This window comes from Natrix helvetica, assembly GCF_964273705.1.
Source record: "Natrix helvetica genome assembly, chromosome: 1".
NCBI classification, from domain to species: domain Eukaryota; kingdom Metazoa; phylum Chordata; class Lepidosauria; order Squamata; family Natricidae; genus Natrix; species Natrix helvetica.
In genome coordinates this window covers 357,831,424-357,859,250 of record NC_138548.1, presented here as the reverse complement: position 1 = coordinate 357,859,250, position 27,827 = coordinate 357,831,424, and the positions used below count along the sequence as shown (strand labels likewise).

The window sequence follows — 27,827 nt, the reverse complement described above, 5'->3', positions numbered from 1 at the left end:
CCCCCTGTATGGGTCCTTTTATGGGAAGTGAGATCACAATTGTTTCTAAAGCCCTCTCCACATTCCAAACATTTTAATGGCTTCTCCCCCGTGTGAATCCTCTTGTGGGAATTAAGATGAGTACTACGAGTAAAGCTATTTCCACACTCCACGCATTTATAATGTCTTTCTCTTGTGTGGGTCCTCTTGTGCGATTTAAGATCGTTACTACGAGTAAAGCTCTTTCCACACTCCATGCATTAATAATGTCTTTCTCTTGTGTGGGTCCTCTTGTGCGATTTAAGATCGTTACTACGAATAAAGCTCTTTCCACACTCCATGCATTTATAAGGTCTTTCTCCTGTGTGGATTCTCTTGTGGGAATTAAGACTACTGCTATAAGTAAAGCTCTTTCCACACTCCATGCATTTATAAGGTCTTTCTCCTGTGTGGATTCTCTTGTGGGAATTAAGACTACTTCTATAAGTAAAGGTCTTTCCACACACCATGCATATATAAGGTCTTTCTCCTTTGTGATTCCTTTGATGGGTTGCAAAAGAAAGATAATAACAGAAGGTCTTGCCACACTCCATGCATTCATAGGGTTTATCTCCTGTATGCATCCTTTTGTGGGTATTAAGATTACCACTCTTCCTAAAACCCTTTCCACACTCCATGCATTGATATGGCTTCTCTCCTGTGTGGATCAAATTGTGGGATTTCAGACTACTGCTAGAAGTAAAGGTTTTTCCACACTCCATACATTTATAAGGTTTTTCTCCTCTGTGATTCCTTTGATGGATTCTAAGAGTCTTAGAATAACAGAAGGCCTCATCACACTCCAAGCATTGATACGGTTTCTCTCCTGTGTGGATCCTCTTGTGGGTATTCAGACTACTGCTACATCTAAAAGTCTTTCCACACTCCATGCATTTATATGGTCGTTCTCCTTTGTGAATCTCTTCATGTCTTCTACGAGAATAATTACCACAGAAGGTCTTTCCACACTCCATGCAGGTATTTGATTTCTCTTCTGAATGTGCCTTTTTCTCTGTATGGATTGTTTTATGGTGAATCAGAGCACTCCTCTTCCTAAAACCTTTTCTACACTCCATGCATTGATATAGGATCTCTCCTGTGTGGATCCTCTCGTGGGAATTAAGACCATTACTATGAGCAAAGCTGTTTCCACACTCCATGCAGGTAAATCGTTTCTCTTCTGAATGTGCGATTTTATGAGAAATGAGATGATAGGATTTAATAAACCTATTTCCACACTTCATGGATTTATATAAATTTAAGACTACTGCCAAACTCAGTACAAAAGTGGGCACCTCTCTAAGAAAGGAACATCCCTCTCAGAGCTGGTCTTGGTTATAGCAACTCAGGACCATCAAGAACCCAGTGACCAGGTTCAGGAGGAAATACCGAATCCTGGTAGGCAGAACCTGGCTCAAGAGAGGCCATACCATCCCTGCATGTAGACTGTCCCTCAGAGTCTTGCTAATGTCTTCTATGAAATGAGTATTATGTTTTATAAGCAGAAAGCATTTTTAAAAAAATATGTAAAAAGCCAGGCTATGCAGTTTTCCAATTTTTCTTTCAATAAATTTCCTTCTTCCATAAAATCAGTTTGGTCAAATGGTTAAGACACCAGGCTAGAAACTGGGTGACTGATTACTAGTTCTACCACAAACATGAATGCTGGCTGGGTGACTTTGGGCCAATCTTTCTCAGCTCAGCCCATTTTACAGGGTTCTTGTAGGGAAAACAGCAGATAGGGGGAATATTGGATATGTCATAGTGCCCTAATTATTTACAAAAAAATAAATAAAAGAAAGATATATAGTGCATTCAGAACGTATTCCGACTCCCTTCACTTTTGTCAATTTTATTATGCTGCAGCTTGATTCTATAATTGTTGAAATTCATTTTTTTTCTCATTAATCTACACTCAGTACCCCACGATGACAAAGTAAAAACAGAATTTTAGAAATGTCTGTAAGTTTATTAAAAAGAAATAACTGAAATATCACATTAACGTAAGTATTCAGACTCTTTACAACGTTTGAAATTTAGCTCAGATGCCTCCCATTTCTCATGATTGTTGCTGACATGTTTCTATGCCATGATTGAAGTTCACCTGTGGTCAATTTAATTGATTGGGTGGGATTGGAAAGACACACAGCTCTCCATAGAAGGCCTCATAGCTGACAATGCATGGTGAGGCAGACCAAAAATCACTAAAACAAAGGAACTGTCTGCAGAGCTCAGAGACAGGATTATTGCAAAGGAACAGATCTGGGGAATGCTACCATAAAATGTCTGCTACACTAAAGGTTCCTAAGAGCAAAATGGACTCCGTAATTCTCAAATGGAAGACGTTTGGCCACACCAGGACACTTCAACAGCTGGTTGCCCAGTCAAAATGAGCAATCGGGGTAGAAGGGCCTTAGTAAGAGAGGTGACTGAGAACCCAATAGTTACTCTGATTGAGCTCCAGAAATTCTGGTAGGAGACAACCATCACTACAGCCCACCAGTGATCTGGGATTTATGGCAAATTGGCTAGAAGGATGTCTTTTCTCAGTGCGCAACCCATGAAAACCCGCTTGGAGTTTCAAAAAAGTACCTGAAGGACTCTCTGACTGTAGTAAGTAAGATTCCCTGGTCTGATGAAACCAAGATTGAACCGTTGACCTCAATTCTAAACATTATGTCTGGAGAAAACCACCCATCACCTGCCCAGTACCATCTCAACAGTGAAGCATGGTGGTTGGCAGCATCATGCTGTAGGAGTGTTTTTCAGCAGCAGAAACTGGGAGACTGGTCAGGGGTGACGGAAAGTTGAACTGAGCAATATAGGGATATCCTCAATGAAAATATGCACAACACAGTGCTCAGGACCTGAGACTGGGCTAAAGATTTACTTTCCTACGTGACAAACAAACAGCCAAAACACAGGAGTGGTGTAGGAACAACTCTGTGAATGTCCTAGAGTGGCCCAGCCAGAGCCATGTTTCAACCTTTTTTAACATCTCTAGAGGGACCTGAAAATGACTCTCCAACGATGGTCACCATCCAATCTGACTGAGCTTGTGAGGATTTGGAAGGAAGAATGGCAGAAAATCCCCCAATCCAGGTGCGCAAAGCTTGTCATCTCGTATCCAAAAAGACTGAGGCTTCAATTGCTGCCAAAGGTGCTTCAAAAATACTGAGTGAAGGGTCTGAATACTTACTTCAATGTGATATTTCAGTTTTTTCTTTTTAATAAATTTACAGACATTTCTAAAATTCTATTTTTACTTTGTCATTATCGGGAACTGAGTGCAGATAAATGAGGAAAAAATGAATTTCAACGACTGTAGAATCAGCCTGCAGCATAACAAAATTGATGAAAGTGAAGGGGATCTGAATACTTTCTGAAGGCACCCCTAAATGCTTCCTTTATTTTTCGCAAATAATAAGGGAAGTGGACATATCAGGTATTCCCACTTTCTGCTGCTTCATCACCTATAACAGTGATACAATACAATAGTAGAGTTGGAAGGGACCTTGGAGGTCTTCTAGTCCAACCCCCTGCCTAGGCAGGAAACCCTATACCGTTTCAGACAAATAGCTATCCAACATCTTCTTAAAGACTTCCAGTGTTGGGGCATTCACAACTTCTGGAGGCAAGCTGTTCCACTGATTAATTGTTCTCACTGTCAGGAAATTTCTCCTCAGTTCTAAGTTGCTTCTCTCCTTGATTAGTTTCCACCCATTGCTTCTTGTTCTACCCTCAGGTGCTTTGGAGAATAGTTTGACTCCCTCTTCTTTGTGGCAACCTCTGAGATATTGGAATAATGCTATCATGTCTCCCCTAGTCCTTCTTTCTCTTAAGCTAAACATACCCAGTTCCTGCAACCGTTCTTCATATGTTTTAGTCTCCAGTCCCCTAATCATCTTTGTTGCTCTTCTCTGCACTCTTTCTAGAGTCTCCACATCTTTTTTACATCGTGGCGACCAGAACTGAATGCAGTATTCCAAGTGTGGCCTTACCAAGGCATTATAAAGTGGTATTAACACTTCACGTGATCTTGATTCTATCCCTCTGTTGATGCAGCCTAGAACTGTGTTGGCTTTTTTGGCAGCTGCTGCACACTGCTGGCTCATATTTAAATGGTTGTCCACTAGGACTCCAAGATCCCTTTCACAGTTACTACTACTGAGTAAGGTATCACCTATACTGTACCTGTGCATTCCGTTTTTGTTGCCTAAATGTAGAACCTTACTCTTTTCACCATTGAATTTCATTTTATTAGATAGTGCCCAATGTTCAAGTTTGTCAAGATCCTTCTGTATCTTAAGCCTATCTTCTGGAGTGTTGGCTATTCCTGCCAGCTTGGTATCATCTGCAAATTTGATGAGTTCCCCATTTATTCCCTCATCCAAATCATTGATGAAGATGTTGAAGAGTACTGGGCCTAAAACAGAGCCTTGGGGTACTCCACTGCATACTTCCCTCCATGTAGATGCAGTTCCATTGAGAACTACACGTTGAGTGCGGTTGGTCAGCCAGTTACCAATCCATCTGGTGGTGATGCTGTCTAACCCACATTCTTCTACTTTATCTAGTAGTAGGTTATGGTCTACCTTATCAAAAGCCTTACTGAAGTCCAAGTAAACTATATCAACGGCATTCCTCTGGTCCACTAATTTTGTCACATTATCAAAGAATGCAATAATGATGGCGAACTTCACCTGCACGCACACTCGTCAGGGAGGCTACTAGGAAGAGGAGCTGCCCAGGGGCATATGTAGGCCAGATAAGGTACTTCCGGTTTCTGCTGCACCAGCAAGTCTTCAGGTTACAGCCACGCATGCGCCCGCACAAATCAGCTGGCTGGCACACATGCTGACGCCGGAAAATGTAAGACCAGCTCGTATGTTTTCCGGCACTGCCCCATGCACAAAGGCCAGCTGATTATTGCATGCTCATGTGCACCAGAAACACGGAAGAGGAACAGGCGATGCAGGGCGTGCCAGGTGACATGGCTTTATGTGCCACTTTTGGCATGCATATCATAGGTTTGCCATCACGGCCCTACAACAACCCTTTAACATGGACTGAGAGAGTTTTGGCCCAAAGTCACCCAGCCACCATTTATGCCTATGGTAGAACCAGTACTCAGAGTCACCCAGTTTCTAGCCTGGTATCTTAGCCATTTGACCAAACTGATTTTATGGAAGAAGAAAATTTACTGACAGAAAAATTTGAAATCTGCATAGCCTCCCTTATTACGTAAAATACATTGTTTTTCTTAAACGTTTCTTGCTCCTAAAATACAAAATACTCATTTCAACAACTGTAGAATGATGCAGCAACATAACAAAATTGAAAATAATAAAGGGGACCTGAATACTTTCTAAATGCACTGTAAATAAATATTTTTTTCCAGAAATAACATTTAACTTCCTTCTCTATATTTCTGAGCACAGAAAAAGGTTCTTACCCAGAGAAAGCAGATTCCTGGAATTCTCCAGCATGACTTCTCCATGCAGTGCTTTTTGGTCAGCATCCAGTTGAGACCACTCCTCTTTGGAGAAATACACGGACACTTCCTCAAAAGACACAACATCCTGAACAAGGAAACAAGTTTCCCTATTAACAGAGAATCCCAAGAATAATGGGATAATTTTCTTCTACCAATTCTAGGAAAGAGATCCAGAGAACAAAATGGGCATCTTCTGCAGAACTAAGAATAAGATCTCACCTCTTTTAGCTGACGGCATAACTAAATTATGTTTGATCAAGCTGGAAGTGTTTGGACTGCCTTACGGTATAACCAACTAAAATAGTCTTGGTCTATTGATAGCTGGGTCTTCAATTCACTACTTATCAGTGACTCCCATTCTTCCTAGGATTGGCAGGACAAAATGCTGGCAAAGCCCATCTGACATGTTTTCCAATGGTTCACTTTATCCACTGAGGGACCAATGTACCCCAACTCCAGACCTTCATGAAGGAGTTGAAAGTGGTTGTAAGAGTGCTATATTACATAGTATATGTCTATAGAGATTCTCAATACCAGGCCACGGTTGTCCCAAAGATAATATTTTCTTTCTAATGGTGGGTGAGAAAAACCCTGGAAGACGGAAGGAAGAACCCCGATACTGACAACAGTCTGGTCAATGAAACCTGATGGTGAGCGGGACTGGTGGAGAAAGCGACTCACTAAAGGATCCCCTCAGAAGGAAGAGGGTAGATTAAGCTGAGTGTGAATGTTCAGTGAGCTGAGGTCAAATTCGTATTGCTTAGAAGGAGCAATTTTATACATTGAACTCTAGAACAAAATGAAATCCATCCAAGATTCATTGATCTTTTCCGGTCTTTCTCCTCCTTACCTGAAGAAGTGGTTCAGCAAATCTTTCAGCTCCAGCACAAAGAGGTGATTCTAAAAACTCCGAGGACAGTTTTCTATTCTCTGTGAGAAAGAGAAAAATACCGGAAGCAGATTTGTTAAATAGAGACACACCAAACAAGAAGAGTGATAGAATCAGATAAATGTTGAAATCTCGCATCATCAAAATCTTGAGCTTTTTTTACCTTGCGTAGCATCTTGATTTTGTTCTTTCTGGAAGTTCTCCCTGAAGAGAAGCTCTTGAGAAGATTTGAATGACTCTTTCCTCCCCTTAGGATGCTCAGCTAAAGCTTCCAAAGATTTCTAGACATGATGTGATAGGAGAAACAAAGGAACAACACAGAGATATAAATGAATTGTCATACTGCACCTTCAAACTAGTGGCCCCCAATGTCCATTACTGAAACAGAAGGGAGGAATTGCCCAAAATACATCTTCTAGAACAGTGGTTCTCACTTGTGGTCGGGATCGCTTTGGGGGTCGAATGACCCTTTCAGAGGGGTCGCCTAAGACAGTGGTGGACAACCCGCGGCTCGGGAGCCACATGCGGCTCTTTACATCCTTTAATGGGGCTCTTCTGTGTGCCGGGTGCCTGCTCCCCTCCCTCCTCTTGGGCTTCGGAGGGAAGCTTCTGCAAAAGCCCGGGCGAGTGACAACCAATTTTGGTCCTATGACTGCAGAATGCTGCAAAATACCATAAATGCAGGCCAGTTGTTGAGTGTTTCAAATGTGATTGGAACACTCAACAAGGTGACCACAGTGTGTGTGTGTGTGTGTGTGAGTGAGAAAGACAGACAGAGAGAAGAACAGAGAGAGGGAGTGAGGGAGGGAATCAGAGAGAGACTGACAGACAGACACACACAGAGAGAGAGAGAGAGAGAGAGACAGAGAGGGGGAGGGAGGGAAAGAAAGATAGACAGACAGAGAGACACACACAGAGTGAGTGATTAAGTGAATGAGTGAGAGACAGACACACCCACATACACAGAGTGACAGAGAGAGAGGAAGGGAGGGGAGAGAGACAGAGGGAGAGACAGAGACACACACACAGAGTGACAGAGATGGGGGAGGGAGGGAGAGAGAGACAAAGAGCCAGAGAGAGAGAGAGAGAAAGAAAAAGAAAAAAAGAAAGTGGGAGAGAGAGATGAAATTAAAAACAACAACATACAAACCTGACTTACTCAAACTATCCAAGGAAATGCAAGGCCAATGTTCACATTAGTGGTTGTGACTTTGTCAGTCAATGTCAGGATGTAATTTTCTCTACATTGTAAGGCAAATTTTACGGAATTTAACGTTATCGATAAATAATATCGTTCTAAAGTTTTTGTTTTATTAGTTGTGTTATTTGTATCCTCCCGACCTATGTGGATACTTGCATGCAGAATATTCTCAATAAAAACTTATTGAAACTAAAAACAGTGTACCATCCTATGTATTTTTGGTTTTAAAAATGTGGCTCTCAAAGTAAATTTCAATCGTGGTTTTGGCGAGATTTGGCTCAGTTGAAAAAAAAGGTTGCCCACCACTGGCCGAAGACCATCGGAAAATACATATTTTTGAAAAAATATGGAAAACATAAAATAATTTTATGGTTGGGGGGGGTCACCACAACATGAGGAACTGTATTAAAGGGTCGCGGCATTAGGAAGGTTGAGAACCACTGGTCTAGAAGAACACAAAAATGCCCTTAGGATAATTGAAGGCAGGGCTTGACGTCGCAATGACACGACATGCAATTTCTGGCTGAATGAATCATTATAATATTAATGGTTATATATTTAGAATACCTTGTCTAAAATGGAGAGACAATAGTGATAATCAAACAAAGGAAGCATAGTAACAATGTATACAAAGATATCTTGATTGACAATATGTGAAGTTTGATAAAGCTCAAGTGATGACTATGGAAAGGACGCAGAAAGACCTTGTAACCAATCGACACACTGTATGTAGTTGAAGAGGCTTTTATGTTATATGTGTTGTGTGTTTGTGTTTGTCTGAAAATAAAAAAAAATATATTAAAAAATGCCCTTAGGATAATAATCACAGACAATTCTGCCAGAAAGTAATTGACAAATTCAGAGATCCTCTTTAGAGCTGCCATGATTCCATTCTCCCACCTGCAACTCTTCTTGCATGTCTTCCTCCTCCTGGGTCAGCAAGAAGCCTTCGGCCAGGGACACTGCCTGGGAACTGGTCTCCGCTCCACACTCCCGCACCCATTCCGACATCTCTGGGGGAAGGACAGCAAGCAACTGTTCCAGGAGAACCAGGTCCAGCATCTGAGCCTTTGTGTGTTTTTCTGGTTGCAGCCACTGTCGACAAAGGTAGTGAAGCTGAGTGCAAACATCTCGGGGACGGATCCCTTCCTGAAACTGCAGCTTTCTGAAGTGACAGCACTGGACCTCTGAACTATTGGATGCCTCTTCTTGGCTCTCCCGCCCAGGACTTGTCCCATTCTTCCCACAGCTCCAAGGCTGAGCAGCGGGAGGGTCTTTAATTTCTGCATCTGCTGGATGTTGTCCCTCCATCTTCTCTCTGGTCTCTAATGCAGCTCCAAAATGGACCCAAGGATCTCCACAGGTCTTTCTGTTCACAAAAGGTCTGGCCAAATTTTCCAAGGCCATTCAGCTCTCTTCGCAGACAAGATACTTAAGATTCCAGAAGAACCATAAAGTATTTCCAGCTTATATTCCTGAAATGGAAAACAAATAATTTAGGGTGTTTACTACGGAGATTAATTGAACTACGTATCATCTTTATCAAGAGAGGGAAGGGAAGGGGGAAGGAAAAAAAATTGAATGAACCTACCAATGTCAGGGGGGGGGATGTTATTAATTAACTTTATCTCTATACATAAAGGGGAAATTATTAAAATTTAATTTTTAAATGTCTTCATTATATTATTATTATATACTGTGATATCTGGCGTGTTGTGTTCCAAATTATTATTGTTGTTGTTGGTATTTACTGTAGGCAGAAATTATACATAATGCTCCTTCTTACTATTCCCCTCCCCACAACAGCCCTGTGAAGTAGATTGGGCTGAGAGTTGGGATGGGCTCAATGCTTTCATGCCAAAGGTTGGACTACTAGAATTTAATCTATTGGTTTCAACCTAGTGTTTTCATCACTGAACCAAATAGCTCTCTATGTCTAACTATAATTTTATTTAATTTAATAGACAGTTTAATATCGTTTCCATGGCTGCACAGTTAAGAACAACCATTTGCACAATCCAAAGCATAAAAGTCCCAGGTCACAAGTAGCAATTGACATGAGGGGCTCTCTAAATCCACTTCATCAGTAAATTAATAAACAGTGGATTGCAACAGCCAGGATTTACAAAGGCCAGTATTGACAAAAACATTGGCCTAATCAGGGACATAGTGGCAATGATGCATCTTCCTTCTTTACTTGCTGGCGGGGAAAGGCGGGGAAGCAGGAAACTGTCCAGGAATCAGGACTGACTTGGAGGCACAAATCTGTTTTGCAAAGACGACCTCTCCTCCTCTCCCTCCCAGGCAGAGGTTTTCCCACTGAAATGGCTCCCTCCTTTCTGACGCCCTGGTTTTTTTTCTCTCTAGCGCCAACTGGGGTGATCCGAAGCTTTGCTTTCTTCCTGCCTGGCCCGTGCATGCAGAAGGACGGCAGGGGAACATGGAATCAGGGGCTCCCCCCCCCCGCTACCCATGACTCCAAGCCCGATGAAATTTCGCATGTCTCCAATGTGAGTCTCCAGCGTGGGAGAAAAGCCCCATCACTGAACCCCGAATCACGTCTGGATCTCGAACCATTAAAACCTCCCCGCAGACCCTTCCTTTGCTAGAAAGACTCACCCAAAGACTCACAGCGAAGTGGGGGGCTGGGGCGGGAGCAGACTCGGACACCGTAAAAAGAGCGGACAACTTTTCAAACCTTTCCTGGAAAACGTCTCGGGAAGCAAGAAACACCTGACTTGGGAAAGAGGCCGGCGCATGCTCAGTTCTCTTCTAACGCGGGGGCGCGAGAAGGAGCTGCCCAGTTCTTCCAGGGAGCCCCTAGAGGACCCTATGCGCATTGCGAGAAGACCAAGCAAGGCGCAGGACGGGCATTCCAGATTAAGGAAAGATTCCCTCTGACATTGTCGATCAAGAAAGGACGTGGCATCTCCAGCAAGCATCAGTTTCTAGATTTTCCTCTTTTTAACGTCTAAGAACCATCTGTGATCTTGTGAAGATTGAGAAAATCTCTGTGGAGACTGAAAAATCCCTTTCCTGAAGAGCAGCGTCTCTGAAGGGTCTGTAGGGATTCCCAGAAGGCATCAAAAATGAGCAAACTCCAGTCAGAAATGGCAGGGCGGTCAGAAGACAAGGAACAAAAGTCTCTCTCTGAAACCCAGCCTGTGTCTTGTGGCTGATGGCAAACCCAGCGTTGAAGCCAGAGGAGATTGGGGGGGGGGGGGGGGGGGGCTGGCAAAGACACAGGGAGGAAAGCGACAGGTTGAGGAAAATTAAGATTTGTATTGATTTTTCTTAAATGAGCTCAATTATTAAGATGCCTTTTCAAATTCATGCTTTTTGGCATCCAAGGCGGCCTGGAAACACTAAAGGCAGCCTGTAATAATGTGAATAAACCTGAAGAATAGATCCTGATGAAAAAGAAGCATCAAAAGAAAAGAACCAAAATGTAGAGAAATCTCAAATTTGTCGACCTTTAAATTTTTTTACCTCAGAACAAGCCATCATGAGGGAGAAATCAAGATTGAGAGAATAAAGTCTCATATGTGACTAGAGAAAAAGTGGAATCACAAAATGAAAGAAGAAAAATACTGAAAAATAAATATAAAGCTCAAATACTACGAGGCAAAAAAAAAAAAGATATGAATAGTTTTATTTTGGTTGTTGAGTAGGGAATACGCCTCATGAAATTTGAATAGGAACCTTAAGAGCTTCGGAGGAAAATATTTTTTTTCCCTAGTCAAAAGTAATGAAGATTTTAATGGTTTGAAAAGATTAATCAGGATTTGGAGGTGGATAGTGCAAGAAAAAAAATAGAATTAGCTACAATTAATGGAAGAAAGGATAGAGGGGAAATTGTGGCTAAGAAGCAATTTTAAAAGAATGACTAACTTCTCATTCTGGCCCCGTTCTTTCCAGACCATTTCTCTACATATCAAGGCTCCTTCTAAGTCCAACTGTCTAATTTTGTCAGTCTTCCATTATGAAAAAAAAAATGACATGATTACAAAACCAAAATCGCTGCCCTTTCACCTGTTTAATCTAGAACCATCAGTGAACAGTATTTCCATTATGAAAAAATTGACATAATGTTTTGGAAACCATAATCAGTGCCTTTTCACCTGTTTGGTGCAGAAACATCAATGAACAATATTTGAAGAAATATTTTCAAAGAAGCCATGTCCTCTGAAAGCCTGAAGTATTGCCACCCACAAATCTTTCGGTAAGTTTAATGTATTGTTAATTTTTAGTTAGAACAAAATGGAATTGAGTAAATATTATTTCATAAATAACTATACCAGTGATATTTAATTAAATTTAATTCACATTTAGATTTTTTCCTAAACTTTTATCATATGATAGGCAAAAAGTACTTGAAAAATGATTTTTCAAAATGCGTTTAATGGGCTTCCCCTCATTCTGGCTTATTTTGTGAGAGCAATTCTTCCCTTCATTCTGGTTTATTTTGTAAGAGGAATGAAGCTTTTTCCATTCACAATACAATCAATGTTCATGGGGATGGTGCAAAGCAGGGGTGTCACATTCAATTTTAATGAGGGCCGCATCAGCATCATGGTTACCTTCAAAAGGCCAGTTGCATGTAAAACTATGACAATTCACAGAGGCCGGGTGAGTGTGCCCAGGTGGCCATGGTTGGTTCGATACCACTCACTGGATGTGGCTGACTTGGGACAGCTGGGTCAGGATCAGTGGTGGGTTCCTCCCGGATCGCACCGGATCGCGCGCGCTCCCTTTCAGCGCTCCACCTGGCTTGCGCGCTCCCTTTCAGCGCTCCACCTGGCTTGCGCGCTCCCTTTCAGCGCTCCACCTGGCTTGCGCGCTCCCTTTCAGCGCTCCACCTGGCTCTCGCGCTCCCTTCCGGCGCTGAAACCGGAAGTACAGTTTTGCCCGGCCCTGGCGAAGCAACGACGCCTGTCTGCGCTCCACCAGCTCGGCTGGGAACGGAGATGTTTCCTCAGCGGAGCGGAGCGCCTGAAAAGTCTTTTCAGGCGCTCCGCTCCGCTGAGGAAACATCTCCGTTCCCAGCCGAGCTGGTGGAGCGCAGACAGGCGTCGTTGCTTCGCCAGGGCCGGGCAAAACTGTACTTCCGGTTTCAGCGCCGGAAGGGAGCGCGAGAGCCAGGTGGAGCGCTGAAAGGGAGCGCGCAAGCCAGGTGGAGCGCTGAAAGGGAGCGCGCAAGCCAGGTGGAGCGCTGAAAGGGAGCGCGCGCGATCCGGTGCGATCCAGCAGGAACCCACCACTGGTCAGGATGGAATATGTTGCACTAGGCAACTCAAGATGGGGAAAATTCGGTGCCTTTTTTCAAAGCCCAGGCATGATTGGCAATTTGCAAGTTTAGATGTTGATAAGTCACCCAGCTGGATTGGCGCATGTTTGTGTGCACAGGCCGACAACGGAGACGTTCTTCTCCCAATCTCAGACATCATTGGTAACTGTTTCCCTGTCCGGTATCTACTCTCAGCAAAGCAACAGGCAGAGGGCCGACACTGTTGAGTGTGAAAGGATAGAGGTTAAAGTTTGCAGGGAACAGAGTCCAACTTCTCCCTTGATAGATCTTTGGAGAGGGTTAGGGTTAGGAGCACTCCCCAGCCGTCCTGCACGAGAGAGGCTGACCCATTCTGAAAGGAAATCCTTGTTTCCAGTTATGTGTGGTAAAGATGCTGGCTTGTTAGAGCACCCTTCCTCATCTCGAGATCTGTCAAGGCAAAAGTTAGACATGGGGGAAACTACTTCCTGCAAACTTTCTCCTCCACACTTGCATAAGCAACTGCCTATTATGGGCCAGGCAAGGCTGGAAATAGGTATCCAGAGATCTCCAGCAGAGGAAGGCGAGACCGGGACGAGCACCAAAGCTTCGCCTATCAGAGGAGCCTCGCCATCCCTCTCAGGCCATTGAGTATGATTGATGATCTAAAACAACAGTCCCTAACCTTTTGGACTTTGTAGCAAAGTGAGGTGGGAGGGAGAGAAAGAGGATGGTTCTGTGCAAGCAGCAGGAAGATGCATGCATGCACAGCTCCATTTGTGGAAGTAGCTGGCCTGTGCACCCGCCGCTCGCAAAAACAGAGGTTTCCATATCAGTGCCAGTGCTTGCCACTTGCCCAAGTGGAGCAACATGCGCACAAGCTCACCCACTGCTTCCGTGGCCCAGTTCTGAACAGGCCACAGCCTCTGGGTTGGAAACTCCTGGTTTAAAAAGAACCCATGAGACATTGGTAGCATCCATCATTCTGGACGCGGGAATAAGAACTCTCACTGTACTCTTTCTCAGACAAGCAGAGATGGAAAAGGTAGAACAGCCCGAAAAAGGGAAAGGCCCAGATACTTTGCCCAATATCAAAACAGAAATATTCAGGCAACACCAAGAGGTATATGATAACCTCTATAAAAGGTGTGGGTTTTTTTCCTTTTTAACCTAAGATAATTGAAGAGTAATGTGATAATTATGTTTGGTATTTTGGAATATTTGAAACAATATAATGAAAAAACATCCGGAATATTTCTGCACATAGAAAAGTCCTTTTGTCTATTGGAACTTAGCAAAAATCACAAACAGGATTAGGGATCCACACTGTTCTGGTTTGCACTAGAAGCGCAATTTATGTATGCATGTCTAAGAAGAGCTATAGTTTATTTGGATTATTATTCAAATGATCCTTGTATGATATTTTGGACAATTATAGGTAGTCCTCAATTTACTACAGTTCATATAGTGGTTATTCAAAGTTAGAGTAGCACTGAAAAAAGTGATATGTCCATTTTTCACATTTATGACTTTTGAAGCATCTCAACGATCACCTGATCAAACTTCAGATGTTGGCAACTGATTCATGTCAGCTGCAATGTTCCTGGATCATTTGATCATCTTTTGTGAGCTTCTGACAAGCAAATCCAGTGGGGAAGCCTGATTCATTTAATCACAGTATTACTAACTTAACAACTACAAAGATTCACTCAAAAAAAAAGTGGCAAGAAAACTTGTAAAACGGGGCAAAATGTACTTAATAACTGTTTCGCTTAGCAACACAAATTTTGGGCTCAATTACAGTCATACCCCAAGGACTATCTGGATCTCCCTTGAAGCTCTTTCTACAATTTCTTTATTGATATGGTTTTTCCCATGTGTGGAAGCTTCTATAGTGGGTAAAAGCGCTACTCCTTAAAAAGTTCCACTCCATTTTTCTGCCATATGGATCCTTTTATGGGATGTGAACTCACAACTCCTTCTAAAGCTATCTCCACATGTCACACATTTATAAGGTCCTTCTCCTGTGTGGATCCTCTTGTGGGAATTAAGATCATAACTACGAGTAAAGGTCTTTCCACACTCCATGCATTTATAAGGCCCTTCTCCTGTGTGGATCCCCTTGTGGGATTTAAGATCATAAACACAAGTAAAGGTCTTTCCACACTCCATGCATTTATAAGGTCCTTCTCCTGCGTGCACTCTCTTGTGGGAATTAAGATTATAACTTTGAGTAAAAGTCTTTCCACACTCCATGCATTTATAAGGTCCTTCACCTGTGTGGATCCTCTTGTGAGAATTAAGATCACGAATACGAGTAAAGGTCTTTCCACATTCCATGCATTTATAAGGCCTTTCTCCTATGTGGGTCCTCATGTGGGAATTAAGATCATAACGACGAGTAAAGGTCTTTCCACACTCCAAGCATTTATAAGGCCTTTCTCCTATGTGGGTCCTCATGTGGGAATTAAGATCATAACGACGAGTAAAGGTCTTTCCACACTCCATGCATTTATAAGGTCTTTCCCCTGTGTGGATCCTCACGTGGTAATAAAGACTACTGCTGTAAGTAAAGGTCTTTCCGCATTCCATGCATTTATAAGGTGGTTCTCCTTTGTGATTCCTTTGATGGGTTTTAAAAGAAAGATTATAACAGAAGGTCTTTCCACACTCCATGCATTGATAAGGTTTCTCTCCTGTGTGGATTCTCTTGTGAGTATTAAGATTACCACTCTTCCTAAAACCCTTCCCACATTCCATGCATTGATATGGCTTCTCTCCTGTGTGGATCAAATTGTGGGAATTAAGACTACTGCTACAATTAAAGGTTTTCTCACACTTAATGCATTTATAAGGTCTTTCTCCTTTGTGATTCCTTTGATGTCTTATAAGGGAATAATTAAAGGAGAAGGCCTTTCCACAGTCCATGCAGGTATTTGGTTTCTCTTCTGAATGTGTCTTTTTATGAGAAAAGAGATGATCAGATTTATTGAACCTCTTTCCACACTCCATGGATTTATTTGGTCTTTCTCCATTATTGATCATTGTATGGTTAGGAAGCCAACGGACCCGAGAAAAACCATTTTTGATTCCACTTTGTGATTTCTTTGTTTCATCATTCTTTGGTTGCATCTGATCTTCAAATTTCCTTTTCCCCCATTTCGAATGGATCGATTGGCGTTCCCGCTTGCAATTCTTATTCTCTTGCCCATTAAAGCCTTGGAAAAGAAAAAGGAAAAGTGTATATTTTCATTCCTATAGGATTGGATCACAACCCTGAACTAATGTTTGACCTGGGACAATTCCATGGTGCCACAACCTTCCGTAGTGTATTGGACACCGTATCCACCCTCAACTTAGATTAAAGGCAAACTCGGTACACAAATGGGCACATCTCTAAGAAGGGAACATCCCTCTCAGGACTCATGTGGTCTTGGCTATAGCAGCTTAGGACCATCAGGAACCCAGTGACCGGGTTCAGGAGGGAATACCGAATCGTGGTCGGCAGAACCTGGCTCGAGAGAGGTCACACCATCCCTGCATGGAGCCTGTTCCCCAGATTCTTGCTAATATCTTCTATGAAATGAGTATAGTGTATTTTATGAGCAGAAAGCATTTTTAAAAAATATTTATGTAAAAAGCCAGGTGATGAAGTTTTCCAATTTTTCTGTCAATAAATTTCCTTCTTCCATAAAATCAGTTTGGTCAAATGGTTAAGACACCAGGCTAGAAACTGGGTGACTCTGAGTACTAGTTCTGCCATAGGCACGAATGCTGGCTGGGTGACTTTGGACCAAAACTCTCCCAGCTCAACCCATATCACAGGATTGTTTTTCTAGGGAAAACAGCAGTAGGAAGGAATATTGCGTATGTCGCTGCCTATATTATTTCCAAATAATAAAGTGCTATAGAGTGCATTTGGAATGTATTCAGACTCCCTTCACTTTTGTCAATTTTATTATCCTGCAACCTGATTCTATCAACAGTAAAGATTTTTAAATTTCTAGGTTCTATGATATCTCAAGACCTAAAATGGACACTTAACATCAAAAATGTCATTAAAAAAGCAAATCAAAGCATGTTCTTTCTGCACCCACTCAGGAAACTCAAACTGCCCAAGGAGCTGCTGATACAATTCTACAGAGGATTTATAGAGTCTGTTATCTGCACCTCTATAACTGTCTGGTTTGGTTCTGCAACCTAATAAGACAGACACAGACTTCAGATGATAATCAGAAGTGCAGAAAAAAGAATTACTGCCAACTTCCTTCCATTGAGGACCTGTACATTGCACGCGTCAAAAAGAGGACCATGAAAATATTTACAGACCCCTCACATCCTGGACATAAATTGTTTCAACTCCTACCCTCAAAATGACACTATGGAGTACTGCACACCAAGACAACTAAACACAAAGACAGTTTTTCCCCCAAGCACAATTAATCTATTAAACAAATAATTCCCTCAGCACTGTCAAACCATTCACTAAGGCTGCATTACTATTACTATTAGTCTTCTCATCGTTCCTATCACCAATCTCTTCCCACTTATGACTGCAGGACTGTAACTTTGTTGCTTGTATCCTTACGATTTATATTAATATTGATTGTTTCCTGATAGCTTATTTGTACCCTATGAACTATCATTAAGTGTTGTACCTTATGATTCTTGGCGAATGTATCTTATCTTTTTATGTACACCGAGAGCATATACACCAAAGACAAATTCCTTGTGTGTCCAATCATACTTGGCCATTAAAGAATTCTATTCTAGTCTAGTTGTTGAAATTCTTTTTTTCTCATTAATCTACCTCATGCTGACAAAGTGAAAACAGAATTTTAGGAATGTCTGTAAGTTTATTAAAAAGAAATAACTGAAATACCCCATTGGCATAAGTATTCAGGCTCTTTGCAACAGCACTTGAAATGTAGCTCAGTGTTTTCCATTTCTCATGATTGTTGCTGACATGTTTCTATGCCATGATTGGAGTTCACCTGTGGTCAATTCAATTGATTGGACATGATTCCGAAAGACACAAAGCTCTCCATAGAAGGTGTCACAGATGACAATGCATCGTGAGGCAGACCAAAAGCCACTAGGACAAAGGAACTGTCTGCAGAGCTCAGAGACAGGATTATTGCAAAGGAACAGATCTGAGGAATGCTACCATAAAATGTCTGCTACACTAAAGGTTCCTAAGAGCAAAATGGACTCCGTAATTCTCAAATGGAAGACGTTTGGCCGCACCAGGACTCTTCAACAGCTGGTTGCCCAGTCAAAATGAGCAATCGGGGTAGAAGGGCCTTAGTAAGAGAGGTGACTGAGAACCCAATAGTTACTCTGACTGAGCTCCAGAAATTCTGGTAGGAGACAACCATGACTACAGCCCACCAGTGATCTGGGATTTATGGCAAATTGGCTAGAAGGATGCCTTTTCTCAGTGCGCAACCCATGAAAGCCCACTAGGAGTTTCAAAAAAGTACCTGAAGGACTCTCTGACTGTAGTAAGTAAGATTCCCTGGTCTGATGAAACCAAGATTGAACCGTTGACCTCAATTCTAAACATTATGTCTGGAGAAAACCAACCATCACCTGCCCAGTACCATCTCAACAGTGAAGCATGATGGTTGGCAGCATCATGCTGTAGGAGTGTTTTTCAGCAGCAGAAACTGGGAGACTGGTCAGGGGTGGTAGAAAGTTGAACTGAGCAATATAGGGATATCCTCAATGAAAATATGCACAACACAGTGCTCAGGACCTGAGACTGGGCTAAAGATTTACTTTCCTACGTGACAACCATATAACAAACAGCCAAAACACAGGAGTGGTGTAGGAACAACTCTGTGAATATCCTAGAGTGGCCCAGCCAGAGCCATACTTCAACCTTTTTTAACATCTCTAGAGGGACCTGAAAATGACTCTCCAACGATGGTCACCATCCAATCTGACTGAGCTTCTGAGGAAGGAAGAATGGCAGAAAATCCCCCAATCCAGGTGTGCAAAGCTTGTCATCTCGTACCCAAAAAGACTGAGGCTTCAATTGCTGCCAAAGGTGCTTCAAAAATACTGAGTGAAGGGTCTGAATACTTACTTCAATGTGATATTTCAGTTTTTTCTTTTTAATAAATTTACAGACATTTCTAAAATTCTATTTTTACTTTGTCATTATCGGGAACTGAGTGCAGATAAATGAGGAAAAAAATGAATTTCAACGACTGTAGAATCAGCCTGCAGCATAACAAAATTGATGAAAGTGAAGGGGAACTGAATACTTTCTGAAGGCACCCCTATATGCTTCCTTTATTTTTTGCAAATAATAAGGGAAGTGGACATATCAGATATTCCCACTTTCTGCTGCTTCATCACCTATAACAGTGGTGGTGAACCTTTTCGGCACCGAGTGCCGAAAAGGCAGCACTTCAGGCGCATACTTCACCTGCACGCACGCTCGTCAGGGCGGCGACTAGGAAGAGGAGCTGCCCAGGGGCATATGTAGGCCAGATAAGGTACTTCCAGTTTCCGCTGCACCAGGAAGTCTTCAGGTTACAGCCACGCATGCGCCCGCACAAATCTGCTGGCTGGCACACATGCTGACACCGGAAAATGTAAGACCACCTCTTATGTTTTCCGGCACTGCCCCATGCACAAAGGCCAGCTGATTAGTGCATGCTCATGTGCGCCAGAAACCCGGAAGAGGAACAGGTGATGCAGGGCGTGCCAGGTGACATGGCTATATGTGCCACTATTGGCATGCATATCATAGGTTTGCCATCACGGCCCTACAACAACCCTTTAACATGGACTGAGAGAGTTTTGGCCCAAAGTCACCCAGCCACCATTTATGCCTATGGTAGAACCAGTACTCACAGTCACCCAGTTTCTAGGCTGGTATCTTAACCATTTGACCAAACTGATTTTATGGAAGAAGGAAATTTACTCACAGAAAAATTTGAAATCTGCATAGCCTCCCTTATTACATAAAATACATTGTTTTTTCTTAAACGTTTCCTGCTCCTATAATACAAAATACTCATTTCAACAATTGTAGAATGATACAGCAACATAACAAAATTGAAAATAATGAAGGGGACCTGAATACTTTCTGAATGCACTGTAAATAAATATTTTTTCCAGAAATAACATTTAACTTCCTTCTCTATATTTCTGAGCACAGAAAGGGGTTCTTACCCAGAGAATACAGATTCCTGGAATTCTCCAGCATGACTTCTCCATGCAGTGCTTTTTGGTCAGCATCCAGTTGAGACCACTCCTCTTTGGAGAAATACACGGACACTTCCTCAAAAGACACGACATCCTGAACAAGGAAACAAGTTTCCCTATTAACAGAGAATCCCAAGAATAATGTGATAATTTTCTTCTACCAATTCTAGGAAAGAGATCCAGAGAACAAAATGGGCATCTTCTGCAGAATTAAGAATAAGATCTCACCTCTTTTAGCTGACGGCACAACTAAATTATGTTTGATCAAGCTGGAAGTGTTTGGAATGCTTTACGGTATAACCAACTAAAATAGTCTTGGTCTATTGATAGCTGGGTCTTCAATCCACTACTTATCAGTGACTCCCATTCTTCCTAGGATTGGCAGGACAAAATGCTGGCAAAGCCCGCCTGACATGTTTTCCAATGGTTCATTTTATCCACTGAGGGACCAATGTACCCCAACTCCAGACCTTCATGAAGGAGTTGAAAGTGGTTGTAAGAGTACTATATTTCATAGTATATGTCTATAGAGATTCTCAATACCAGGTCACGGTTGTCCCAAAGATAATGTTTTCTTTCTAATGGTGGGTGAGAAAAACCCTGGTAGACAGAAGGAACAGCCCAGTCTGGTCAATGAAATCTGATGGTGAGAAAGCAACTCATAAAGGATCCCCTCAGAAGGAAGAGGGTAGATTAAGCTGAGTGTGAATGTTCAGTGAGCTGAGGTCAAATTCGTATTGCTTAGAAGGAGCAATTTTATACATTGAACTCTAGAACAAAATGAAATCCATCCAAGATTCATGGATCTTTTCCGGTCTTTCTCCTCCTTACCTGAAGAAGTGGTTTAGCAAATCTTTCAGCTCCAGCACAAAGAGGTGATTCTAAAAACTCCGAAGACAGTTTTCTATTCTCTGTGAGAAAGAGAAAAATACCGGAAGCAGATTTGTTAAATAGAGACACACCAAACAAGAAGAGTGATAGAATCAGATAAATGTTGAAATCTCGCATCATCAAAATCTTGAGCTTTTTTTACCTTGCGTAGCATCTTGATTTTGATCTTTCTGGAAGTTCTCCCTGAAGAGAAGCTCTTGAGAAGATTTGAATGACTCTTTCCTCCCCTTAGGATGCTCAGCTAAAGCTTCCAAAGATTTCTAGACATGATGTGATAGGAGAAACAAAGGAACAACACAGAGATATAAATGAATTGTCATACTGCACCTTCAAACTAGTGGCCCCCAATGTCCATTACTGAAACAGAAGGGAAAAATTGCCCAAAATACACCTTCTAGAAGAACACAAAAATGTCCTTAGGATAATAATCACAGACAATTTTGCCAGAAAGGAATTGACAAATTCAGAGAGATCCTCTTTAGAGCTGCCATGATTCCATTCTCCCACCTGCAACTCTTCTTGCATGTTTTCCTCCTCCTGGGTCAGCAAGAAGCCTTCGGCCAGGGACACTGCCTGGGAACTGGTCTCCGCTCCACATTCCCGCACCCATTCCGACATCTCTGGGGGAAGGACAGCCAGCAACTGTTCCAGGAGCACCAGGTCCAGCATCTGAGCCTTTGTGTGTTTTTCTGGTTGCAGCCACTGATGACAAAGGTAGTGAAGCTGAGTGCAAACATCTCGGGGACAGCTCCCTTCCTGAAACCGCACTTTTCTGAAGGGACAGCACTGGACCTCTGAACTATTAGATACCTCTTCGTGGCTCTTCTGCCCAGGACTTGCCGCATTCTTCCCACAGCCCCAAGGCTGAGCAGCGGGAGGGCCTTTAATTTCTGCATCTGCTGGATGTTGTCCTTCCATCTTCTCTCTGGTCTCTAATGCAGCTCCAAAATGGACCCAAGGATCTCCACAGGTCTTTCTGTTCACAAAAGGTCTGGCCAAATTTTCCAAGGCCATTCAGCTCTCTTCTCAGACAAGATACTTAAGGTTTCAGAAGAACCATAAAGTATTTCCACCTTATATTCCTGAAATGGAAAACAAATAATTTAGGGTGTTTACTACGGAGATTAATTGAACTACGTAGCATCCTTATCAAGAGAGGGAAGGGAAAGGGGAAGGAAAAAAAATTTGAATGAACCTACCAATGTCGGGGGGGGGGGTGTTATTAATTAACTTTATCTCTATACATAAAGGGAAAATTATTAAAATTTAATTTTTAAATGTCTTCATTATATTATTATTATATACTTTATTCATTGAACATGAAAGTCAGTCCACTGAACATTCAAAAATGCATCACAAATACCACTGACTGGTGCTAATGGTTGATATGCCAGCATCCTAGGTATCAAGCAAGAACCTTCTTAAAATATATGATGCTCCGAATAGCAGTTTTTTGCAGGAAGCTGGATTTTGTTGATGTATCTTATAAAATTCTTGGAAATGGTACCAAGTGCCCCAATGACAATGGCTATCACTGTTACATGTTTCATCCATAATCGTGTAGTTTCGATGGCCAGGTCGTGATATTTCATGATTTCCAGTTTTTTTTCTTCGACTCTGGCATCTCCTGGTACAGCAATGTCAAGAAATTGAATGTTTCGGTTTTTGACAACTGTGATGTCTGGCGTTTTGTGTTCCAAAATATTATTTCTTTTATTCATTAAACATGAAACTCAGTCAAGTGAACATTTAAAAATGTGTCACAAATACCATTGACTGGTGTTAATGCTTGATATGGGTTGCTGCCAGCATCCTCGGAATCAACCAAGTATCTTCTTTAAATATATGATGTTTCAAGCAGTGCAGTTTTTTGCAGTTTCACTGGTGTTATTGCAGGAAGCTGCAATTTCTTTATGTGTTGTATAAAATTCCTGAACATGGTACCAAGTGGCCCAAGTACAATGGGTATCACTGTTATATGTTTCATTCAGAGCTGTGTAGTTTCGATGGCCAGGTCGCGATATTTTGTGATTTTTCCTAGTTCTTTTTCTCTGGCATTTCCTGGTATAGCGATATCAATAAATTGTACATTTCTGTTTTCGACAACTGTGATATCTGGTGTGTTGTGTTCCAAATTATTATTGTTGTTGTTGGTATTTACTGTAGGCAGAAATTATACATAATGCTCCTTCTTACTATTCCCCTCCCCACAACAGCCCTGTGAAGTAGATTGGGCTGAGAGTTGGGATGGGCTCAACGCTTTCATGCCAAAGGTTGGACTACTAGAATTTAATCTATTGGTTTCAACCTAGTGTTTTCATCACTGAACCAAATAGCTCTCTATGTCTAACTATAATTTTATTTAATTAATAGGCAGTTTAATATCATTTCCATGGCTGCACAGTTAAGAACAACCATTTGCACAATCCAAAGCATAAAAGTCCCAGGTCACAAGTAGCAATTGACATGAGGGGCTCTCTAAATCCACTTCATCAGTAAATTAATAAACAGTGGATTGCAACAGCCAGGATTTACAAAGGCCAGCATTCACAAAAACATTGGCCTAATCGGACATAGTGGCAATAATGCATCTTCCTTCTTTACTTGGTGGCGGGAAAAGGCGGGAAAGCAGGAAACTGTCCAGGAATCAGGGCTGACTTGGAGGCACAAATCTGTTTTGCAAAGACGACCACTCCTCCTCTCCCTCCCAGGCAGAGGTTTTCCCACTGAAATGGCTACCTCCTTTCTGACGCCCTGGTTTTTTTTCTCTCTAGCGCCAACTGGGGTGATCCGAAGCTTTGCTTTCTTCCTGCCTGGCCCGTACATGCAGAAGGACGGCAGGGGAACATGGAATCAGGGGCTCCCCCCCCCCCCGCTTCCCATGACTCCAAGCCCGATAAAGTTTTGCATGTCTCCAATGTTGAGTCTCCAGCGTGGGAGAAAAGCCCCATCACTGAACCCCGAATCACGTCTGGATCTCGGACCATGAAAACCTCCCCGCAGCCCCTTCCTTTGCTAGAAAGACTCACCCAAAGACTCACAGCGAAGTGGGGGGCGGGGGCGGGAGCAGACTCGGACACCGTAAAAAGAGCGGACAACTTTTCAAACCTTTCCTGGAAAACGTCTCGGGAAGCAAGAAACACCTGACTTGGGAAAGAGGCCGGCGCATGCTCAGTTCTCTTCTAACGCGGGGGCGCGAGAAGGAGCTGCCCAGTTCTTCCAGGGAGCCCCTAGAGGACCCTATGCGCATTGCGAGAAGACCAAGCAAGGCGCAGGACGGGCATTCCAGATTAAGGAAAGATTCCCTCTGACATTGTCGATCAAGAAAGGACGTGGCATCTTCAGCAAGCATCAGTTTCTAGATTTTCCTCTTTTTAACGTCTAAGAACCATCTGTGATCTTGTGAAGATTGAGAAAATCTCTGTGGAGACTGAAAAATCCCTTTCCTGAAGAGCAGTTTCTCTGAATAAATAATAATAATAATAAATATTTATTTCTTAGCCGCACCCTCTCCCGAAGGACTCGGGGCGGCGTACAATGAAACATATGAAATAAATACGTGGACAAAACAAACATATAACAGAGACATATACCGAGACACACACAAGGAGGAGGTCGGCTGATAAATAAAGTATTTAAATACAGTATTTAAAAACCCCTAGATAATTAAATATAATTAAAATACCCAGTTAAAAACCCGTCAGGAGCGATATGGTTCGATCAAAGTTGAGCCAGGCCAGCTGCTTGGAATAGGTGGGTCTTAAGCTTAATACGAAAGGAGCGGAGGTCAGAGGTATTCCTAATATCCGGAGGGAGGTCATTCCACAGGGCTGGGCCCGCCACAGAGAAGGCTCTACTCCTAGGCGCCGCCCCCCGACACTGTCTAGTGGACGGCACCTGGAGGAGGATTGGTCGCAGGGATGTATGGGGCAGAATACGATCCCGCAAGTAACTAGGTCCTGAGCCATGGAGCGCTTTAAAGATTGTTATCAAAACCTTGAAACGCACCCGATAGACCACAGGAAGCCAGTGCAGCTCGCGCAGGAACGGTGTCACATGGGAGTACCTAGTACTCTCCATAATTACCCGCGCGGCTGCGTTCTGGACCAACTGTAGCCTCCGGGTGCATTTCAAGGGAAGCCCCATGTAGAGAGCGTTACAGTAGTCCAAACGAGACGTCACCAGCGCATGAGTGACTGTGCGTAAGGCGTCCCGGTCCAGTAGGGGGCGCAATTGGCGCACCAGGCGAACCTGGTGGAACGCCCCCCTTGCCACGGCTGTCACATGGTCATCCATGGACAGCCGGGCATCCAGGAGGACGCCCAAATTGCGCGCCCGCTCCACGGGGGCAAGTTGAATGCCCCCAATGGCCAATGATGGAATTAATTGGCTGAACCGGGGAGCTGGTACCCACAGCCACTCCGTCTTGGAGGGGTTGAGCTTGAGTCGGTTGTCATCCATCCAGATCCGTACGGCTTCCACACACCGGGACATCACTTCGATGGCCTCGTTGGGGTGGTTCGGGGTGGAAAAGTACAGCTGAGTATCATCAGCATACAGATGGTATCCCACCCCGAAACCACGGATGATCTCACCCAGCGGCTTCATATATGTGTTGAACAGGAGTGGCGAGAGGACCGACCCCTGTGGCACCCCACAAGTAAGGGGGCGTAGGGTCGACCTCTCTTCTCCTGCCAACACACGCTGCGTCCGGACAGAAAGGTAGGAGCCGAACCACCGAAAAACGGTGCCCCGGACCCCCAACCCCTCCAGCCGGCGCAGCAGGATACCATGGTCGATGGTATCAAAAGCCGCCAAGAGGTCTAATAGGACCAGGATAGAGGAACAACCTCTATCTCTGGCCCTCCAGAGATCATCCACCAACGCGACCAAGGCCGTCTCTGTGCTGTGACCGGGGCGGAAGCCGGACTGGCGCGGGTCTAGATAATCATTTTCCTCCAGATGTCGTGGAAACTGGTAGGCCACCACACTCTCTACAACCTTCGCCAAAAAGGGAAGGTTGGAGACAGGACGATAATTGGCCAGCTCCAAAGGGTCCAGGGAAGGCTTCTTGAGCAAGGGTCTCACCACCGCCTCTTTCAAGGCGGCCGGGAGAGACCCCTCGCTCAGCGAAGCATTCACTAGGCCCAGGAGCCAGTCTCGTGTAACCTCCCAGGATGCCAGTACAAGCCAGGAGGGGCACGGGTCCAATAAACATGTGGTGGGTCGCAGTCGTCCACGCATTCTGTCCAAATCCTCGATGGCAACCAAGTCAAACTCCTCCCAGGTCGATTCCTCAAGACTCGCCACGGACGTCTCCATTGGACCACTAACAGGGACCCAATCCTTCCGGATTTGAGCGATTTTATCCTGCAGATATTTACCAAATTCCTCTGCCCTGCCCTGTAGAGGGGCCTCCCGCGGCCTCTGAAACAAGAGGGAGCGGGACACCCGAAACAGGGCGGCAGGGCGGTTCTCCGCGGATGCAATGAGAGTGGCACAATATTGGCGTTTGGCCACTCTCAATGCCACAAGGTACGTCCTTAAATGGGCTCGTGCCTGTGTTCGATCAAATTCGGAGCGAGAGGATCTCCAACGACTCTCTAGACGTCTCTTGCGGCATTTCATCACCCTTAGCTCCTCGGTAAACCAAGGGGCTAGGGTGGATCGTTGCCGCCGGAGAGGCCGCAAAGGCGCCACCCGGTTCAAGGCCCCGGTAGTTGCATTATTCCACGCAACTACCAGGTCCTCTACCCGGGGGCGGGTCAAGGTTACAGGAGGTGGCCCAAGCTCCGTCTGGAACCTATCAGGTTCCATCAGGCGCCTGGGGCGGAACCATCTGGAACTTTCCGGTTCCGCCTCCCCGCAGCGGGAGGTAGCACCAGGGAAGTCAAGATGAAGGAGTGAGTGATCTGACCATGACAGGGGAGTGATGGTTAAGTCCCCTCCTCCCAGATCACTCAGCCACTGGCCAGAGACAAAAACAAGGTCCAGAGTGTGTCCTCCCTCGTGTGTCGGGCCCTGAATCATTTGAGTCAAGTCCATGGCTGTCATGGAAGCCATGAACTCCCGAACCCCCTCTGATGCTTCTCCCATCGATGGCAGGTTAAAATCCCCCATCACTAAAAGTTTGGGGGTCTCAACCGCCACCGATGCGATCAGCTCGAGGAGTTCGGGCAGGGCCGCTGATGTATAGCGAGGAGCCAGGTATACTATCAGCAGGCCCAACTGTCTCCCAGGCCCCCATTTCACAACAAGGGATTCACATCCGGACGTCTGTGGCACAGTAGACTCCCTCAGCTCTAAGTCCTCCCGAATAATTGCTGCCACCCCAGGGTCTGAAGGGTCTGTGGGCATCAAAAATGAGCAAAATCCTGTCAGAAATGTCAGGGCGGTCAAAAGACAAGGAAGAAAAGTCTCTCTCTGAAACCCAGCCTGTGTCTTGTGGCTGATGGCAAACCCAGCGTTGAAGCCAGAGGAGATCGGGGGGCTGGCAAAGACACAGGGAGGAAAGCGACAGGTTGAGGAAAATTAAGATTTGTATTGATTTTTCTTTAATGAGCTCAGTTATTAAGCTGCCTTTTCAAATTCATGCTTTTGGGCATCCAAGGCGGCCTGGAAACACTAAAGGCAACCTGTAATAATGTGAATAAACCTGAAGAATAGATCCTGATGAAAAAAAAGCATCAAAAGAAAAGAACCAAAATGTAGAGAAATCTCAAATTTGTGGACCTTTAAATTTTTTTACCTCAGAACAAGCCACCATGAGGGAGAAATGAAGATTGAGAGAATAAAGTCTCATATGTGACTAGAGAAAAAGTGGAATCACAAAATGAAAGAAGGA

At 43.7% G+C, this 27,827-nt stretch overlaps 1 protein-coding gene across 4 annotated transcripts; it reads right to left on the bottom strand.

Annotated features, from left to right (window-relative positions):
- On the bottom strand, window positions 1–24,132 carry LOC309397651 (uncharacterized protein). 4 transcript variants are annotated; one of them, XM_081963859.1, is made up of 7 exons: window positions 24,013–24,132; window positions 21,794–22,065; window positions 8,506–8,808; window positions 6,568–6,685; window positions 6,366–6,445; window positions 5,474–5,600; window positions 1–1,198 (listed from the first exon to the last, which is right to left on the bottom strand). In XM_081963859.1, the coding sequence occupies exons 2-7, from the start codon at window positions 21,995–21,997 to the stop codon at window positions 240–242; spliced, it is 1,791 nt and encodes a 596-aa protein (XP_081819985.1). In that variant the 5' UTR covers window positions 21,998–22,065; window positions 24,013–24,132; the 3' UTR covers window positions 1–239. The 4 variants fall into 4 exon arrangements, with proteins under 4 accessions (XP_081819985.1, XP_081819986.1, XP_081819984.1 ...); XM_081963860.1 differs by having other exon boundaries at window positions 6,366–6,415; XM_081963858.1 differs by lacking the exons at window positions 1–1,198; window positions 5,474–5,600; window positions 6,366–6,445; window positions 6,568–6,685; window positions 8,506–8,808 and adding exons at window positions 12,874–16,089; window positions 20,060–20,186; window positions 20,924–21,003; window positions 21,126–21,243; window positions 21,491–21,685.
- Between the last annotated feature and the right edge of the window lie 3,695 nt (window positions 24,133–27,827).

What these genes read in the sequence shown, in the direction of transcription:
- LOC309397651 (XM_081963857.1), bottom strand. Translation starts at nt 21,997, where the DNA reads ATGGCCTTGGAAAATTTGGCCAGACCTTTTGTGAACAGAAAGACCTGT. An exon ending in TTGCTAAACCACTTCTTCAG is followed by an intron (nt 20,187 to 20,923) that starts GTAAGGAGGAGA and finishes TTCCTTGTTCAG; the next exon opens with GATGTCGTGTCTTTTGAGGA. An exon ending in CAGGAATCTGTATTCTCTGG is followed by an intron (nt 16,090 to 20,059) that starts GTAAGAACCCCT and finishes TTCTTTTCCAAG; the next exon opens with GCTTTAATGGGCAAGAGAAT.